This window comes from Haliotis cracherodii, unplaced genomic scaffold (assembly GCF_022045235.1).
Source record: "Haliotis cracherodii isolate W230 unplaced genomic scaffold, xgHalCrac1.p SCAF_2, whole genome shotgun sequence".
Lineage (NCBI taxonomy): Eukaryota > Metazoa > Mollusca > Gastropoda > Lepetellida > Haliotidae > Haliotis > Haliotis cracherodii.
The window spans coordinates 23,184,946-23,205,729 of record NW_027266275.1 but is presented as its reverse complement, the minus strand read 5'-3'; the positions used below and the strand labels follow the sequence as shown (position 1 = coordinate 23,205,729).

The 20,784-nt window shown below is 42.2% G+C and overlaps 1 protein-coding gene across 5 annotated transcripts in view; it reads left to right on the top strand.

The window, feature by feature from the left end:
• The first annotated feature begins 4,108 nt into the window (after positions 1-4,108).
• The window catches only part of LOC139467563 (carbohydrate sulfotransferase 15-like), a 30,381-nt gene continuing 13,705 nt past the window's right edge, over positions 4,109-20,784 (top strand). Inside the window, exons 1-2 of one of the 5 annotated variants that reach the window (XM_071249099.1) lie at positions 4,109-4,188; positions 5,639-5,786. Coding sequence is in view for 1 of the 5 variants with exons in the window: in XM_071249097.1 (XP_071105198.1) it covers positions 14,262-14,337 (76 nt within the window). In the remaining 4 variants the exon portion in view is untranslated. Of the gene's footprint in view, positions 4,189-5,638; positions 5,787-10,033; positions 10,126-13,092; positions 14,338-16,916; positions 17,003-20,367; positions 20,485-20,784 lie in introns of those variants that run through there. The other 4 variants (XM_071249100.1, XM_071249097.1, XM_071249101.1 and 1 more) reach the window with 4 other exon arrangements.

The following is a 20,784-nucleotide window of genomic DNA, read 5'->3' as shown; positions in this document are numbered from 1 at the left end:
AGAAGGGGTCTACTTTAACCAACGTGTCTGCTTTAAATACGACGATCAGTGACATTATAAAGTAGTATTTACTTATATATAGTACGTTCCTATAAATATAAACGCTATGCCGACAGATGGAAATTTGTATCACGATAGCTAGAAGAATTTGATACGTTTCAAATCTTATTTCGTTTAACGATTGCTCTTTTACATGTTACCAAGATCAGCGACGCTTACACACAGCTCCACTTTCTGGTTTTCAAGCGATTTTCTCCGAATTACTTATTTATGGTGCACTTTTTTGTTTGCTGATTGTTCATTAATGTCATGTGTGTATGTTTCATCAATTATATGTAGGTATGATCGCCGATAATGAAGTAATTAGCCAGTAACACTTTGGCCCGTCTTGGCCCGGCCCGGCCCGACTTTTAGGCAATCCCCCATTGTACCATTCCGACTATATCATAAGGCAGCTTCTGAGCAAGAGTCGTACGACGCGCTTTCAAATCTTCAAAAGAAGAGAACGCTCGATTGTACCTCAAAAGTTGTGAAATGTAAACCTCAAAAGCTGGTTGAGCTGCTCGAAGGCACCAAAAGTAGGAAGTCATTAATTACACTGCATAAGACGAAGTCACCGGTTGCTTTCAAGTCAAGGACGCCGCCTTCTTGTCAATGGGAGCATTTGGACATTCAGGGATCTGTTATAGTTAGCCTTCTTGCCATTCTGAACATGGGAACAATGCGTAGTTCGCTTTTTTTATTTCTTGTCTTCTTAACTTATTCAGTTAGTAATAAAGATTGAACATCTATTACACATATACAGGGTAAAGAATATATATTTGTAAATTTAGAATATTCCTTTATAATAAGTCGTATAATAACAGTGGAACCTTATGGATATAGTGCGATAGGGGTCAGCTGAGGTTGAACACTTCATGACAGACACACGCTTCAAGGGACAAAGTTAATAACTCAATTGTTAATAAAGGCCATATTTGTCTGTCATTATTCAAAACAATATATCACCTTGGTAGAACTTCGATGGCGCGTAATGTCTTCACCATTAGAGCTAAATAGAGACATGCCGTACATTCATGCATATTACGATGAAAATCTATTGAATCTGAAGTTTGTTTTGTTGGCCACATGGTCTAAAACATTAGGTCTGTTCGCTATGATCTACTCCGTAGCTACTCGTCTACATGCCACAGGACGTGAGGTTAAATGAGGATCAACGTCGCGCCCCAGATTATTGCACGTGCTCGCCTGCGTGCGTGCGTGCGTGCGTGCGTGCGTGCGTGTGTGTGTGTGTGTGTGTGTGTGTGTGTGTGTGTGTGTCCTTGTACCAGTCCGGACTTATGCTGAGCTGCCATGCCGCAGTTTAACACGAATGCCCCACTCAGAGTTTAACACGAATGCCCCACTCAGACACAGTATACTGACTCCGAGCCGACCACTCATTGTTTTAGCCCCTTAATGCCGAGCGCCAGGAAGGGTAATAACATGTACTATTTGTTAACGTCTTTTAGCATGACGCGGCCGGGGTTCCAACCCCCCAACCATCCGGTCTCCGGGTAGATGCTCTACCACTAGACCACGGAGACGGTCACATGCCATGTGAACAGTGACATAACCCGTGAGTGATTGTTCCGGCTGTGACCTGCGGTACGTCACGATAAAGGTTAACACGCACAAAACAAACACCGCAGCGACATCTCACGATCAGGAATAACGTTGTACGGGGCTTCGTTTACGCCAAGAGCGATCTAATTACTCCCTTGTGGCCATATATCCGAAACCATTCCGTGTGAATCTCCATAGTTAACATAAAATTATACGGACTGGCATGGGGACTTTCGGTTTCCGTTGTCGTCACGGTGGCTTCACCTTCGTCACTAGGGTTTCTGCTCTCGTCACAATCGTTTTTGTTTGTACTCACGTCACTAGTATGGTTTCTACTGACGTCACTAATCTGCTTTCTGTTGACGTCACTAGTATGGTTTCTGCTGACGTCACTAATCTGGTTTCCACTGACGTCACTAGTATGGTTTCTGCTGATGTCACTAGTATGGTTTCTACTGACGTCACTATTATGGTTTCTACTGACGTCACTAATCTGGTTTCTACTGACGTCACTAATCTGGTTTCCACTGACGTCACTAGTATGGTTTCTACTGAGGTCAGTAATCTTGTTTCTGCTGACGTCACTAGTATGGTTTCTACTGACGTCAGTAATCTTGGTTCTGTTGACGTCACTAGTATGGTTTCTACTGACGTCACTATTATGGTTTCTACTGACGTCACTAGTATGGTTCCTACTGACGTCACTAATCTGGTTTCTACTGACGTCACTAATCTGGTTTCCACTGACGTCACTAGTATGGTTTCCACTGACGTCACTAGTATGGTTTCTACTGACGTCACTAGTATGGTTTCTTCTGACATCACAAGTATGGTTTCTACTGACGTCACTAGTATGGTTTCTTCTGATGCCTGTATGGTTTCTTCCGTCGTTGGTTGGCGTCCTTGTCATTACTCTGTTATTCAGCATGGACCAACTGCTGGACGAGCCGACTGGACCAACTGCTGGACAAGCCGACTGGACCAACTGCTAGACAAGCCGACTGGACCAACTGCTAGACAAGCCGACTGGACCAACTGCTGGACAAGCCGACTGGACCAACTGCTGGACAAGCCGACTGGACCAACTGCTGGACAAGCCGACTGGACCAACTGCTGGACAAGCCGACTGGACCAACTGCTAGACAAGCCGACTGGACCAACTGCTGGACAAGCCGACTGGACCAACTGCTGGACAAGCCGACTGGACCAACTGCTGGACGAGCCGACTGGACCAACTGCTGGACGAGCCGACTGGACCAACTGCTGGACAAGCCGACTGGACCAACTGCTGGACAAGCCGACTGGACCAACTGCTAGACAAGCCGACTGGACCAACTGCTGGACGAGCCGACTGGACCAACTGCTGGACAAGCCGACTGGACCAACTGCTAGACGAGCCGACTGGACCAACTGCTGGACGAGCCGACTGGACCAACTGCTGGACAAGCCGACTGGACCAACTGCTAGACAAGCCGACTGGACCAACTGCTGGACGAGCCGACTGGACCAACTGCTGGACAAGCCGACTGGACCAACTGCTGGACGAGCCGACTGGACCAACTGCTGGACAAGCCGACTGAACCAACTGCTGGACAAGCCGACTGGACCAACTGCTAGACAAGCCGACTGGACCAACTGCTGGACAAGCCGACTGGACCAGCTGCTAGACGAGCCGACTGGACCAACTGCTGGACGAGCCGACTGGACCAACTGATGGACGAGCCGACTGGACCAACTGCTAGACGAGCCGACTGGACCAACTGCTGGACGAGCCGACTGGACCAACTGCTGGACAAGCCGACTGGACCAACTGCTAGACAAGCCGACTGGACCAACTGCTGGACGAGCCGACTGGACCAACTGCTGGACAAGCCGACTGGACCAATTGCTAGACAAGCCGACTGGACCAACTGCTAGACAAGCCGACTGATTCATCATTCAGGCATTCGAATCTGAACACAACATTTATGTCAGTGACGTTTCCGCACAATCCCAATTGGACCATGTTAACATATTGATTAAATGTTGAAAAAACAGCACATATATTCTCAATCACCAAACAGATGATGAAGAGGCTTTGGAGGCTGATATCGCTAAATTGTTCAATGAAACCATTTATTGTCTCGGCGCATGAATATTTCATGAGCACACAGCGTGGAAAGCTACCTCGTGCATGGCAAAAATCCACTTCAGGCAGTACACATCTCACAGGATGGTTTAACCAACTAAGTAGTAAGCAGCGATTCTGGCACGACTACTGCCAAAACATCAAACCAATTCTCACACACTTAGGACGCATAAAGGGTGTCGCATACACTGATCACGAGAAAGACGTTTTGTCATCACTGAACTCGACATCTACTCGATGTGAACAACATTCCATGTCTATCCTCATGATGACGGCTATGAGACAAAGGGTTAATTTATCAACCATGGTTGGTTAGATCGTATTAGATAGTCTTGGAGTCAGCTGTACATTTACTGACAATATTGACTCTGAGAGCGTGAACGACATCGGGTTGTAAAGCTAGATACTTGGCGGGAGACACCGTAACGCTCGCTCGGGGGAAATTACAAACCCAGGTAAGACACAGGCTATTACTCACCTACAAGAAGAGTCACGTATCATGCGTGTCATTTACAGGCTGTGATAATGACTGTAACAGCGTATGTGACACACAGCAAGAATCACACACAGGTTATGCGTGAATGTGTGTGTGTGTGTGTGTGTAGGTGTATGTTTGTGTGGGAAGGAGGTGTGTGTGTGTGTGGGGGGGGGGGGGGGGGGGGCAGGTCTCTGTGTGTGTGTGTGTGTGTGTGGAGGTAGAGGTGTGTGTGTGTGGAGGTAGGTGTGTGTGTGTGGAGGTAGGTGTGTGGGGGAGGTAGGTATGTGTGTGTAGAGGTGTGTGTGGAGGTAGGTGTGTGTTTGGAGGTATGTGTGTGTAGAGGTCTGTGTGGAGGTGTGTGTGTAGGTATGTGTGTGTAGAGGTGTGTGTGGGGGTATGTGTGTGTGTGGAGGTATGTGTGTGTAGAGGTCTGTGTGGAGGTGTGTGTGGAGGTATGTGTGTGTAGAGGTGTGTGTGGAGGTAGGTGTGTGTGGAGGTATGTGTGTGTAGAGGTCTGTGTGGAGGTGGGTATGTGTGTGTGTAGGTATGTGTGTGTAGAGGTGTGTGAGGAGATAGGTGTGTGTGTGGAGGTATGTGTGTGTGTGTAGAGGTTTGTGTGTGTGGTGGTGTCTGTGTGTGTGTGTGCGTGCGTGTGTTTGTGTGTGTGTGTGCGTGCGTGTGTGCGCTTTTACTAGTCCGGACTAATGCCGGTTTTATAGTGCTAGTCCACTGAGAGACCATGCCGAAGTCTCAAAGCGAATACCCAACTAAGACACTTTAGTTATGCTGACACCGAGCCGTCCAGTGCTTGGTTTAGCCCCTTAATGACGAGAGCCAGTGTGTGTGGGGGGGGGGGGGGGGGGGGGGGGGGGGGGGCAGGGGGGGGGGGGGCGGGGGGGGGGGGTATCGGTATATGCAAATTACATGCAACTATGTTAACGGTATGTATTGTAATACATGCAGCCTTCAATTTCGCTGGTTGTGATGCCCCAATGTATCAACACTGGAATTACATGTATACTTCTTCAACGTCCATTTCCCCCATTCTTTGTCCAATTGTACATGGTCTCTCAATATGCAGTATTCAACGAGTAATACATGTGAGAAGTAAATACAGCTGCGCCGAAAGTAACCGCCGAGTACCATTGAAATAGATAGCCATGATTGTGTTTGCCGTTATTCTTTTGATTTCACACAATGGAAGCACATTAGTGTGCGATACGGTACGCACTCGCTCTCTCTTATCACCAAACACAGGCAATATTATTATGCAGTGAATGTTCTATCTGTTGTAAAAAAACAATGACATGAGCCGCGGGTATAGTCAGGTCAATAAAGGCAATGTTTACGTGTGGATCCAGACATGATAATAACCTGTAATGATCCTGGGGATATGTCATACCTCGTCAATTGAAACCTGTTCCTAGGTATAGCCAGAGGCCCGTGACTGGCAGGTATTTTCAAGTGAGGCGCGCGAAGGGGGGCGCAGCTCGCACCCTCGGGCAGATTGACAAAGCTGAGGTGACCCTCGTTTGACATACGACATCAGCATTTCACAAGGGAGGCATTGACAAGGTAGGTCATGATGTACAATTGTAAGGGATGTAATGTATTCCAGATCGGTGTAGCATATTGGCCCGTGCATATCTGTGTGATGGCTATCGTGCGGTAATGGGATATGTGAATAATAGTGACATTGACATTTATGACTTTGCCACACAGATGCTACATCCCCCATCATTACTCCACAGTGTCAGGCTTGTAGTGGGACGCACGTCGAGTCTATCTCAACCAGCTTCTCCATTGTATGTGTTTGTACTGGTCCGAGAGAGGCTGGGGGATCCGTCACGCTCACGGTGTATTTGGTTAACCTGGAAACAATAGCACGACACTGAAGCATATATGCGCAGCTCGCTTATACTAGCTGTCTGCATCTCCGCGTTGATGTCACTCGTTGATGGCAGTTGTGATCAGGCTGCCATGATGATGTGATCAGGTTGCTATGGTGATGCGATCAGTCTGCCGTGGTGATGTGATCAGGTTGTCATGGTGATGTGTTCAGACTGTCGTGGTGATGTGATCAGGTTGCCATGGTGATGTGTTCAGACTGTCGTGGTGATGTGTTCAGTGTGCCATGGTGATGTGATCAGGTTGTCATGGTGATATGATCAGGTTGTTGGGTGATGTGATCAGGTTGCCATGTTGATATGTTCAGGCTGCCATGGTGATCTTTTAGATATGTTAAGATGTGAATGCTACCGTTGTTTATCAGTAATGTACGACACAGGAACTAATGATCGATACATTCTGGTGAGTTTCCGCAAGATTAAACATTAATGAAGAGGACAACTGATTTAAAATCTACGGAACTCTACGGCCCCCATCTAAATACGTAGCGTTTTATCAGGAATACAAATTGGCGAGCATTATGTACATTTTGATACGAAAATACACGAGGGAAATAATCTCCTTATCATATAAGTGCCTTCTTCATAATACAGAATGAAGTGACGTCCGAAACCGCGCAAGAACATAATGACTGAGTGAACAGGCCATTTTAGGATATAGTACAAAATAACTTTCATTCATATATGTCGACAGAAACACGGTGTCACATGTCTTTTTAAAAAGAAAACACATCTGAAGATATTGGGAACGTTAGTCAATAGTTTATTGAGAAAAAATGGGACTTAAAAGTAGTTCCTTCAAGTCGACCTCATTTGCATATTTATCGGATCGGGATACCTAGTTTATCGGATTTGTTTATCTCATGGATAACACTAGCCGTTATCTGATAATTATACAAGCTAAACGTCCAGTCAAAGTACAACGCATTACACCCTGTTCTGTGTCAGTTTGAATGATATAGTTGATAATAGCAATGTGGCAGTTCAGAGCTCACTGTCGATACCATACTTTAAGCAGCGTAATGTAACATAGAAATGACGAAAAGGTTTGTATAGAACCTATGTTGATTCCTCTTATTTCGCTGTTGATTCTCCATTTCGAAATTTATACATAACCGCAAAGGAACTTAGTTGAGTAGTGAGTGAGTATGGTTTTACGCCGCCTTTACAATATTCCAGCAATATCACGGCGGGGCACACCAGAAATGGGCTTCACACATTGTACCCATGTCGGGAATCGAACCCGGGTCTTCGCTGTGATGAGCGAACACTTTAACCATTAGGATAACTCGTGTCTAATTCATTTAATCATTGAATCGGTGCTTGGCGTTTTGGTCTAGCCTCCACCTAGCTGATTGATGTTGTAATGTCAGTCACATAATAGGTCTGTATACAACACGCTGCTACATATGTGTCTATACAACACACTGCTACATATGTGTGTATACAACACACTGCTACATATGTGTAAAAACATCACGCTGCTACATATATGTGTATATACACCACACTGCTACATATGTGTGTATACAACACGCTGCTACATATGTGTATATACATCATGCTGCTACATATGTGTATACAACACACTGCTACATATGTGTATATACAACACGCTGCTACATATGTGTATATACAACACGCTGCTACATATGTGTGTGTACAACACACTGCTACATATGTGTGTATACAACACACTGCTACATATGTGTGTATACAACACACTTCTACATATGTGTGTATACAACACGCTGCTACATATGTGTGTATACAACACGCTGCTACATATGTGTATACAACACACTTCTACATATGTGTATACAACACACTTCTACATATGTGTGTATACAACACACTGCTACATATGTGTATATACAACACGCTGCTACATATGCGTATATACAACACACTGCTACATATGGGTGTATACAACACGCTGCTACATATGTGTATATACAACACACTGCTACATATGTGTATATACAACACACTGCTACATATGTGTATATACAACACACTGCTACATATGTGTATATACAACACACTGCTACATATGTGTATATACAACACGCTGCTACATATGTGTATATACAACACACTGCCACATATGTGTGTATACAACACACTGCCACATATGTGTGTATACAACACACTGCTACATATGTGTGTATACAACACGCTGCTACATATGCGTATATACAACACACTGCTACATATGGGTGTATACAACACGCTGCTACATATGTGTATATACAACACACTGCTACATATGTGTATATACAACACGCTGCTACATATGCGTATATACAACACACTGCTACATATGGGTGTATACAACACGCTGCTACATATGTGTATATACAACACACTGCTACATATGTGTATATACAACACACTGCTACATATGTGTATATACAACACACTGCTACATATGTGTATATACAACACACTGCTACATATGTGTATATACAACACGCTGCTACATATGTGTGTATACAACACACTTCTACATATGCGTATATACAACACACTGCTACATATGTGTATATACAACACACTGCTACATATGTGTATATACAACACACTGCTACATATGTGTATATACAACACACTGCTACATATGTGTGTATACAACACACTTCTACATATATGTGTATATACAACACACTGCCACATATGTGTGTATACAACACACTTCTACATATGTGTGTATACAACACACTTCTACATATGTGTGTATACAACACGCTGCTACATATGTGTATATACAACACACTGCTACATATGTGTGTATACAACACACTGCCACATATGTGTATATACAACACACTGCTACATATGTGTATATACAACACACTGCCACATATGTGTGTATACAACACACTGCTACATATGTGTATATACAACACGCTGCTACATATGTGTATATACAACACACTGCTACATATGTGTATATACAACACACTGCCACATATGTGTGTATACAACACACTTCTACATATGTGTGTATACAACACACTTCTACATATGTGTGTATACAACACGCTGCTACATATGTGTATATACAACACACTGCTACATATGTGTGTATACAACACACTGCTACATATGTGTATATACAACACACTGCTACATATGTGTATATACAACACACTGCTACATATGTGTGTATACAACACACTTCTACATATGTGTATATACAACACACTGCTACATATGTGTGTATACAACACACTGCTACATATGTGTGTATACAACACACTGCTACATATGTGTGTATACAACACACTTCTACATATATGTATACAACACACTTCTACATATGTGTGTATACAACACACTTCTACATATGTGTATACAACACACTTCTACATATGTGTATATACAACACACTTCTACATATGTGTGTATACAACACACTGCTACATATGTGTGTATACAACACACTTCTACATATGTGTGTATACAACACGCTGCTACATATGTGTGTATACAACACGCTGCTACATATGTGTATACAACACGCTGCTACATATGTGTATACAACACACTTCTACATATGTGTATATACAACACACTTCTACATATGTGTGTATACAACACACTGCTATATATGTGTGTATACAACACACTTCTACATATGTGTGTATACAACACGCTGCTACATATGTGTGTATACAACACGCTGCTACATATGTGTATACAACACACTTCTACATATGTGTATATACAACACACTTCTACATATGTGTATACAACACACTTCTACACTAACATTTGATTCAGTGCAGTAACAGACGCCTGTTTCCGATAAATCGATCGGTTCTCCTTTCTTCAGTCCATATTTTAGCCCTGTCATCTCAAGTGCATTGATCCCTAGGTTCGCCTTCGTCTCGAAAGCATTGGTATTAAATATTTAGCCTTGACTGACTCCCTGCTGCCGAGGACGCCTTGACGTACCGTGTCTCACGCGCCAAGTAGATCTCCAGTACAGAAACATGACCCAGGTAACATTTTGTAGGTTTAGTATTTGATAACAGGGGCTCTTTGACTTGTTGTTTGAGCAGGCACAAGTTGGAGGCAACTAATCCGTTTGTCATGACTCGATGTTGAACCTCGTCAGGATTCCCTTCTCTCTTCTCAGTACCACATACATGTTCGTTCCTTGGTTCTATACAGCGATTGTAGCAGGACTGTCACAGGTCATAACCATAGATTTACCGATGTTTTATTTTGCTAATTTTTCTATGTAACTAAAACCCATTTACGTGAAGCAGAGGTAGTTTCATTATTAAAGTTTTCTTAACTATGTAAACTATTGAAAAGTTATTTATTTGTAATCAACTGTAATGTGGTTATATATATGAATAAGCAACACGATAAATTACACTTGCGTTTACTGCATATATCTTCTGACCACTTTGCCGTCAAAATTCTGAGCCACTGAAAGATTGAGTTATTTATGCGAAGTATATGCAGGGAGATTATACCAAGATGGAGTGGGCACTACTAACTAGCCCCTTAACTACCATATATTAGTCAGGGAAACTACACACAGGTCTTATATAGATTGCCTGGTGTATGGTAATGTGTGGAAGTTGAGGTGAGAAGTACCAACCACACGAGCTCTGATCCTGGGGTCGGTCACATCACGGCACATGCCTGCCATTGTCCCGCGCATGGTACGCGCACGTATACACACGCATACTTGTTGTAAGTGATGTTGATTTTACAAATACTGACTGCTGCTTCACGCCCATCTGGTCCTCCGCATTTAAAAGACTTGTGGTCCTGTGCGGTTCATAGATACACGCTGGCTGTGTTCAAGATGGGTTTTGCCGATGAATCGTTGCGACGTTGTTGGTGTTTTGTTCATAATATTATCGTGCAGTTAGATCGATATATGAAAGGTCTCAGTGACTGCGGTTAGCTACAAAGCAGAATGCAGCCATTGATTTATATACGCAGAAAGGGAAAAGAGGAAACAATTGTCACATGAACAGACGTTCACCACTATATAACACTTCATGCCAAGCTAATTCATTCAAGAATAAACTCACGCTATGCATAATTCTTTCAGATTAGCCTTTTTTAAACGATTCAGTACACAGATGTTTCGAGCTAGTTGCAGCAATAGAACATGTTATGTGGTTGGTGGCAGTAGAAAAATTAATCTACCCATAGAAATATGGAACATTATTTACTAAATGAAAGGTCTACCATGCCCCACCAACACATTTAAATTTATTGTAATCTCTATGTGTCGAAGTTTCATGAAAAACGTTTAAATCTTTTCTTTTGGTGATTTTAATTACAGTTTTGGTACATAACTGTATGACCGATGAATTAGTGAACCTGTTTATGTGACATGCTGACACGGGAAGAGTTCAGACATGACAGTGATAACGTGTATGCTATCGTGGAAATCTTGATCTTTTATAATCTGTTTGGTTGCTGTAAGCATGTGTTGTGAAGATGATTAGATCTGAATCCCTCGAGGCTGGGCCTGCGGATCTGCTGAACGAGGTGTGTAGTTCACCTTTTGTGCACAGTCGGTCAATTTGTGTCACCAAGGATCTAGACACACGACAGCGTACGCGTAGAGATCAGCTTCAAATGTATTGGTCTGAACATGGCTGTTTTGGGTATATTCGTGGGGTAAAATCCAAGTGGGTTTTAATACTGCTATGCTGTACTTGTATGGAAGTTTAACCATGGCTTCAATTATTCGTCTATGTTTAAATAAATTCGTGCATCAGGAACAAGTACCATCCTTTGGTATGACGTGGAGATCGAACCACCAACCTTCCGCTCTCCGGGCAAACGCGCTATCCACTTAACTACGACCTAGAGTTAAAGTGAGTGAGTATGGTTTTACTCCGCTTGTAGAAATATTCCAGTAATATCACGGCGGGGGACACCAGAAATGGGCCTCACACATTGAACCCGGGTCTTTTATGTGACGAGCGAACGCTTTAACCACTTGGCTACCCCACCGCCCCACCTACAGTTAAAAGGTTATAGGGTCACTGTTGGGATTTCTGGCTGAATATGTTCTTATGCATCTCTTCATGCCCTTAATCAACAAAACGGTTGTAGATGTTTCATATTATTTGAATTAGTGATCACCAGGGCCGTTAGTGGTTTATATATTCATGAACAGCCGATCATCATTCCTTTGTGATTTGACTGCATCGCACTTTACACTTTCGAACTTTGGTTTGTCTGGTCCAGGTTCGACCAGCGCATGGTTTTATATGGCCCCGCAATTCGCGATATAAATGTCCATGGTACCTTTAGGGTGTTAATGGTGTTGTCTGAAGTAGTGTCAGAAATTGTTATGAGGGCAAGTTTCAATCATATATATCACGTCACTGTAAAACAATTATACCAAATGCATTCTTGCAAGAACGTTTCTATGTTGAATTAAATTGGAAAAAGTATTTAAACATTAACATGAGACGAGACAGCCATTGTCCTAATTAAAACCACTCTGGACAGGGTGCAGTAATTGTGGCGTGGCCACAGCGGTGGACCATTACATGTCAACTGACTGGTCGGTTCAGACTGGAATATTTACAAGCGGCCGCAGTAACGTTCAGCCTCTCACCCAACTACTACAGTATGTAAAACCATATACCTGGAAAACATCGGACTATCATAGTGAGTCAATCAGAACATGTGTTGCCATCAGGTATTGTTCATTTACGTGAAGTATAATGATATGTATTCCAATTTAATGAAATGCATTAAACCTTCAAAATTCATCTATTATCGCGAGTATTTATGGTAATTGGCTGTCCTTGAGGTAAAATATACCGTATCTCTATACATTAAACAGAACGGCTGATCACACATTTATTTGGCAGCTGACAACTCACAGACTAATGGTTTAGTGTACACAGCTAGCGTCACGTTGTATAGACAGACACTGTAGGGCCCAGAGAGACAAGAGATCTATGCCTGGAGTCCATTATGTGAAGACTATGTGACTGCGATACAAGGTTAAATGTGTTTGAGATATCTACGTCTCTCGCATCTGAGATATCTACGTCTGCCTCTGGAGCATATTACTCTGTGATGGGAAACGTTTACCTGCCTGAGGAAGACCTGAATATTGAGATCAATTGAGAAACTGGAGACGACATAACGATCAATGTGATATTTTTGAAGAGGGATCACATACACATATTAAGAGCGGACATTTAGTGGGGATTGCCTGCTGTTTCCTTTAAAGCATCAGGTGTGAGTCCGGCGGTCAGTGAGATGAACGCCAACCCGAAGTCATCACATTGCAGTCATTTTGATCATTAAATCCTGGTAGATGGACACATTGAATCAAGCTATAATGGACTAAAGACAACTTTGGAATATTAATTTCAAATCGAGGGAAGCGAAATAACAACACATTTTATTTGTCAGCTAATCGTTTGAATCTTTGAAGAGAAACTTCATAACATTGAACCATGAATCTGTGCAATCTGGAAGACATCAGAACCTTCAACAACAGAATCGTGCACTGTGAAACCCCAAACAACAGAATCGTGCACTGTGAGAACCCCAGACAACAGAATCTTGCACTGTGAAACCCCAAACAACAGAATCGTGCACTGTGAAACCCCAAACAACAGAATCGTGCACTGTGAAACCCCAAAGACAACAGAATCTTGCACTGTGAAACCCCAAAGACAACAGAATCGTTCACTGTGAAAACTAAAGACAACACAATCTTGCACTGTGAAACCCCAAAGACAACAGAATCGTGCACTGTGAAAACTAAAGACAATAGAATCGATACAGCTTTGGAAAGAAACACCTACACCTTGAACACTAAACCGAAATTGAAACACCACTGGAGGGAAAATCATTCAAAGTTTATAAAACGTCCGCATGGTTGTGTTAGAATACCTGGAGCTGTGTTGAAGCAAAAGCATAGTCAACGGGCAAGATATTCAATAACTCGCTGTGCCATGTCATATACCCCGCGCTAGGCATCTACGTGATTTTAAAACAAGTGTTGCCTGTCGATACTAATCAATGCTTCTTTCACCTGATGTTGTCGACGAAAGGAATAGTGCGGAAACTATACACGACTTGATATTATAGATAATCAGACAACTGTCACGATAGGAAGCATGCATGCATGTTATTCGGCGCCTCAATGTCATCCCTCACCATGAAGAGACACTACGCCAACACTACGTTAGTCTACCAAAGAGGTACCGTCCTTATGTATTTCTTTCAAACTATTATACTAAACAATACTCTGGAAATACCACTTTGGTCATGTACACAACCCACAATGTACGTAATGTGAAGGGAGAAGGGAACTGTACCCTTACTTGAGCATTACAAGAATTATCTGAACATAGCCACCATAACCTTGATCGTGGCAGACGAATGTTGCCAACAGTACATTTTCCCTTCATGTAGAGCAATATTCCTGCAGCTCCAGCCTTCGGTGTTACCATTTCACAACTTCTGAGGTACAATGTAGCATGATCTTTGTACCAAGAAGTAAAAAAAGCGTCATAAGACTCTTACGCAGAAATTGTTTGATCAAGGTTACAACGTTCAAAACCTCAGTAAAACTCTCAAAACGTTTTAGGGAAGATGCCACCAGTGTTGCGGGATACCTCAGCTGTTCGCGAACATCTGGTATCATCCCTATTTGATGGTGAATCACAAACACATACTCATTATATGGTCTGAATCGTACAGGCGACTCTGCTTTTGGCGGGGTGGTCGGGTAGCCTAGTGGTTAAAGCGTTCGCTCGTCAAGCCGAAGACCCGGGTTCGATTCCCGACATGGGTACAATGTGTGAAGCCCATTTCTGGTGTCCCCCGCCGTGATATTGCTGGAATATTGCTAAAAGCGGCGTAAAATCTCACTCACTCACTCTGCTTTTGGCTGATATCTCTTTATAAATATGGAAAGGGGCTTGTCACTGTTATTACCCCTTAACCGTCGTGTAGGAACACGTTCATGAATGTCATGGTGTGCTTGTGTTTCATGGTTTGTAATGTACAGTAAACTACGGTAATAACGAACACGCTTATATCGAACTGACGGACCTAAGGAACTAACTTTTTAGTCCCGACTATTTGCTGTAGTTATGCTGTATATATGCTTATAACGAATTACGGTTATAACGAACTCAAAGGGACTACTAATTTTAGTTCGTTATAACGTTCGTTATATTGCTTTTAGCAATATTCCAGCAATATCACGTCGGGGTATGCCAGAAATGGGCTTCGCACAATACTGCCATGTCGGGTATCTTACCCGGGTCTTCGGCGTGACGAACAAACGCTTTAACCGCTAGGCTACCCGACCGCCCCAGCAAGCAAACAAACACACGTGGTAAGACAATGTACAATGTCTTCCCCTTTGCTAAAGTGCCATCATTTGCTTCGTTGTGTTGTGTCCCTTTGCCGTGTCAGGATCCGCTGGTTTTGAGTTCGAAGCATATATTATTAGTATTATTATACTGGTTCAGACACCTGTGCTCGTTGTTTCACCAAGGCAGTATACGTCTATGACTTGTGCCACTGTGGACCTTTCTCCCGCGTTGAGCTGACAGCCGACACTGTTTTTCAAACCCTTGAAAATCCGGGGTAGAATAGGTTTTCGGCGACAAAACGGCGACTAACGGGATCAGGAGGTCAGGCTTGCAGAGTTGGTTGATGCATGTCCACGTATCCTAATTGCGTGGATCGATGCTCATGATGTCAATCACTGGTCTGTCTGCTCCAGACTCGATTATTTACAGATGGTAGTCATATAGCAGGGAAATTGCTGAATGCGGCGTTAAACAACAAACAAACAAAACAAACTTATACCACAGGGAATTCTCCGCTGAAACCATTGGGATTTCTCATCGGGTCCATTGTTCATCAATTTATGCATTGATCAATGTGTAAATATGGTATGCAATATGCAACTTGGTATGCAATGTGTAACTTGGTATGCAATGTGCAACTTGGTATGCAATATGTAACCTGGTATGCAATGTGCAACTTGGTATGCAATATGTAAATATGGTATGCAATGTGCAACTTGGTATGCAATGTGTAACTTGGTATGTATTGTGCAACTTGGTATGCAATGTTCAACTTGGTATGCAATGTGTAACTTGGTATGCACTGTGCAACGTGGTATGCAATGTGCAACTTGATATGCAATGTGTAACTTGGTATGCAATGTGCAACGTGGTATGCAATATGTAACCTGGTATGCAATATGTAACTTGGTATGCAATGTTCAACTTGGGATGCAATCTGCAACTTGGTATGCAATCTGCAACTTGATATGCAATGTGCAACTTGGTAAGCAATGTTCAACTTTGTATGCAATGTTAATATTGTACTGATTACATTTAGTTCCGCTGAGACGATTGGTCTCTAAACCATACCTTAAGTAAACAGAGTGTATATGTACACATAGGAATCTGTCACAGCTGTCTGTCAAGCTAGATCACGGTCACCCGTACCAGTAATATACTCCACATCTATTGAATTATTGTCAGTGAGACTTTGTTTACGTCGTTCTGCTGCCAACAGATGTCAAAAACGTATGTACAACCCTGTGGCGCGTGTATATGTACAGGTGCACACATAGATATTGTATTTTATTCGACCAAGGAAATCTAAAGTTTGAATTGTCTTTGATTTTGTATATATAACATTTCCATTAGAGAACCTGCACACGGTCTATTGACGTCTTCATGAGGGAGCGAAAAAAGTGACAGATGATGTAATGTTTAGATTATCTCCCCTGAAGACAGGTATTGTAAAAGAGCCGAAGAAAATGTGATCTGAAATATCTAGATGTGACATTTTAGGATATCACAGAATAATCTTGCTCCGCTTCAGTGAACGCAGGTAGTGTGTTTAAGTCATTACGGATCCTCTTTCTGTTGTGCAGTAGCTTGAATATAAAACGTGTTTTTATGGCCTGTCATTATTCTGTACACGTTAAGGTTGGAGTGACTTGAGCTGGCGGAACCGAGGTGAAGCCATACCCTGAGGGCAGAGGTCGATTGTTTGATAACTTCCATTCACAATGTAGTATGGAGAACATTCATGAGGTTTCGGCTTCTTATCGATGAATAAGCATCAATGTCATCAAGGATGTCAATATGAAAGGTCATGTAGGGACTACCGTCAGTGTTTACAAACAAACATGGCGTCGCTCTTGTCTTTCGGCGATCGAGTCAGAATGACCGTCGGGATTCTGGAGAAAGTGATGGGATAATTGCTATCATTGGCATAGTCTAGAATAGTCGAATACGCTGTGTCTAAATCTGTGTCTAACAGTGACGTAGTTAGGGCATTTTACGAGTTTTGGCAACTTTCGAGGTATAAATTGCAAATGTAGCGAGGACACTTAGTCTAGCCTAGCGGATTTCCATATCTGATATGGTAGATCTCTGCCGTAAATATGTCCGAACTTGTTTCGTTTTGTCGCTGTGTGTACATCTGACTGCACTTCGAAACGTTACGACAGGACAGGCACTCAGCCACTCTAAAGACTCTAAACAAACATGGCGTCTCATAGACCAGGGTTGGAGTAGCTTCCATTTGATAAAGGGCAGTTATTCTAGTGTTATTCTAGTTATGCAAAAGCCAAAATAGAAGCAATTTGTATAGGTAATTGTTTGCATATATGAAGTTACACCACTGTATTAGAAACAGGTTTCAGTTGGAACTATATTGACTACTGTCACTGTCCGACTGACACAACACTTACCTTCTGACGTAATATATATTAATGTGCACATTCCAGAAAAAATGCAATGTTTAGGTAATATTTGTGAGAGATGGGAAGAGATTTTCAAACAAAGAATTGAAGAAATACATTATACGATAAAGAGGTTATCACGTTTGTGTGTTTGGGGATGGTAAATATTCTGAATTAGGAATAAACATTGTATTTAGCGAGCTTTGAATCAGCGTCAATGGCATCTAGGATGTTATTCATTTAATTAATTCTCCCCATCTCATATACCCAGAAAGTATGATTGCTCTTTAATTTCTCACATTCAATATGGGTTTTACTAGTTTTTTTTATGGAGCGTTCATCGCGTCCAGTATGCTACGATTTATATCTTGTACTTCTTGTAGGCTGAAGGCCCACTTTCATTTGGCTAGTCTTGGATATCTTGTTCATGTAGAATGGATGCCCACTATCATTTGGCTAGTCTTGGATATCTTGTTCATGTAGAATGGATGCCCACTATCATTTGGCTAGTCTTGGATATCTTGTTCATGTAGAATGGATGCCCACTATCATTTGGCTAGTCTTGGATATCTTGTTCATGTAGAATGGATGCCCACTTTCATTTGGCTAGTCTTGGATATCTTGTTCATCAGGACTGGATGCCCACTTTCATTTGGCTAGTCTTTAATCTGGATCTCTTGTTCATGTGGACTGGATGCCCACTTTCATTTGGCTAGTCTTTAATCTGGATATCTTGTTCATGTGGACTGGATGCCCACTTTCATTTGGCTAGTCTTGGATATCTTGTTCATGTGGACTGGATACCCACTTTCATTTGGCTAGTCTTGGATATCTTGTTCATGTAGACTGGATACCCACTTTCATTTGGCTAGTCTTAGATCTCTTGTTCATGTGGACTGGATGCCCACTTTCATTTGGCTAGTCTTTAATCTGGATATCTTTTTCATGTGGACTGGATGCCCACTTTCATTTGGCTAGTCTTTAATCTGGATCTCTTGTTCATGTGGACTGGATGCCCACTTTCATTTGGCTAGTCTTTAATCTGGATCTCTTGTTCATGTGGACTGGATGCCCACTTTCATTTGGCTAGTCTTTAATCTGGATATCTTGTTCGTGTGGACTGGATACCCACTTTCATTTGGCTAGTCTTTAATATGGATATCTTGTTCATGTAGACTGGATGCCCACTTTCATTTGGCTAGTCTTGGATCTCTTGTTCATGTGGACTGGATGCCCACTTTCATTTGGCTAGTCTTTAATCTGGATCTCTTGTTCATGTGGACTGGATGCCCACTTTCATTTGGCTAGTCTTTAATCTGGATATCTTGTTCGTGTGGACTGGATACCCACTTTCATTTGGCTAGTCTTTAATATGGATATCTTGTTCACGTAGACCGGATGCCCACTTTCATTTGGCTAGTCCTTAATCTAGATCTCTTGTTCATGTGGACTGGATGCCCACTTTCATTGCGATGACCTTTAACCTGGATCTCTTTTTCATGTAGACTTGATGCCCACTTTCATTTGGCTAGTATTTAATCTGGATCACACTCTGTAGGTGTCGGATAGTTATGTATTCGTTTGTTTGTGTGAAAAGAATTTCAAATTGATGTGGCGGGTTAATGATGACAATCCAAACAATAGAAATTGTATTGTTGTTTCCCAATATCAATGTCATCCATTCTAAACAAATCCAGAAATGCTTGCTGTTTATATATTTGTATAACCTTCAATTATATCAGATAGGAAATACCTATCGGTTTTGTGAGTAATCGCACGCACGCCTATCGACGAAATGCAACGACAGCCGGTGCTTTCATGGGAACCTCCGTTTACATCCCCCAAGTAGCCATTCAAAACGCGTTATTGGTAATAATGCTTGTAACAGGCTGTGTGCAGGAAATGTTCACTCAGCCGGTGTTCTTGAAATTCAGATTATTCCACTTTTCATTTATTTGTTGTCGACTTAATATATATGTGAGTTAGATTGCCAATCTATTTTCCTGGAAATATAGTTAGTATTGTAATGTTCAGCAGAGTAGAACCTCACTCACCACTCACTCACTCATTCAGTCACACACACCCTCCCGACCTAATCAATCAATCTGTAAAGGATTATTAATTTTGAGTGGAAATACAGGAATTTTTCCTAATTCTGTTAATGAAAGAAAACGATGCAAACTTTACAGATGACAGTGTGTTTTTACGTGGCACTAAACTATATCGCTTAACGCTTCGCCAAGGACAATTTTAAATACTACGAAAGATACCCTAATTCATTTCACAAACTGAGGATATCTGTCATCTTATTGTGTTGTTCTGTTGTCAAACAAGCTGTGCCGGTCACGAGGTTTATTTCACAGCGAGGACATATTTTCAAAATCGGAAACAGCTGTCCCAATAGTCACTAGGTATTTGAATGGTTGTGCACAGTGTTGGGAATTTACACGTGTATATTGCCTATCGGACGTGTTCACCATGTGGATACCGAAGTAAAGGCACGCAACGTACAGTGGTTAATATAAGGCGCCCCGTCTTGGACCTCTCTTTTGTACGTGTACGCGCATTCAGGACATGCACTGAACTGGATTTACAAGACAGACATACGTCAAGGATATTCAAGGTTTCTGTTGATTGCTTTTCTAGTTGAGAAATTGTGTATGTTTATCCCCTTTGACTAATATTTGTTACATTGTTTTGATTGTTCGGGATTCTGTCGGTATTATCATGACGTCATATCTATACATTGTGACATAGTTTGATATGTGAGTGAGTGAGTGAGTGAGTGAGTGAGTTGGGTTTAACGCCGCTTTTAACAGTATTTCAGTTATATCGCGGCGTGTCAGCTTAATGTGGGAGGAAAGCCCGAAGTGATGCAGGTCTCAGACGTTTACCACTTCGGTGAAACCCACGAGCACGGGTA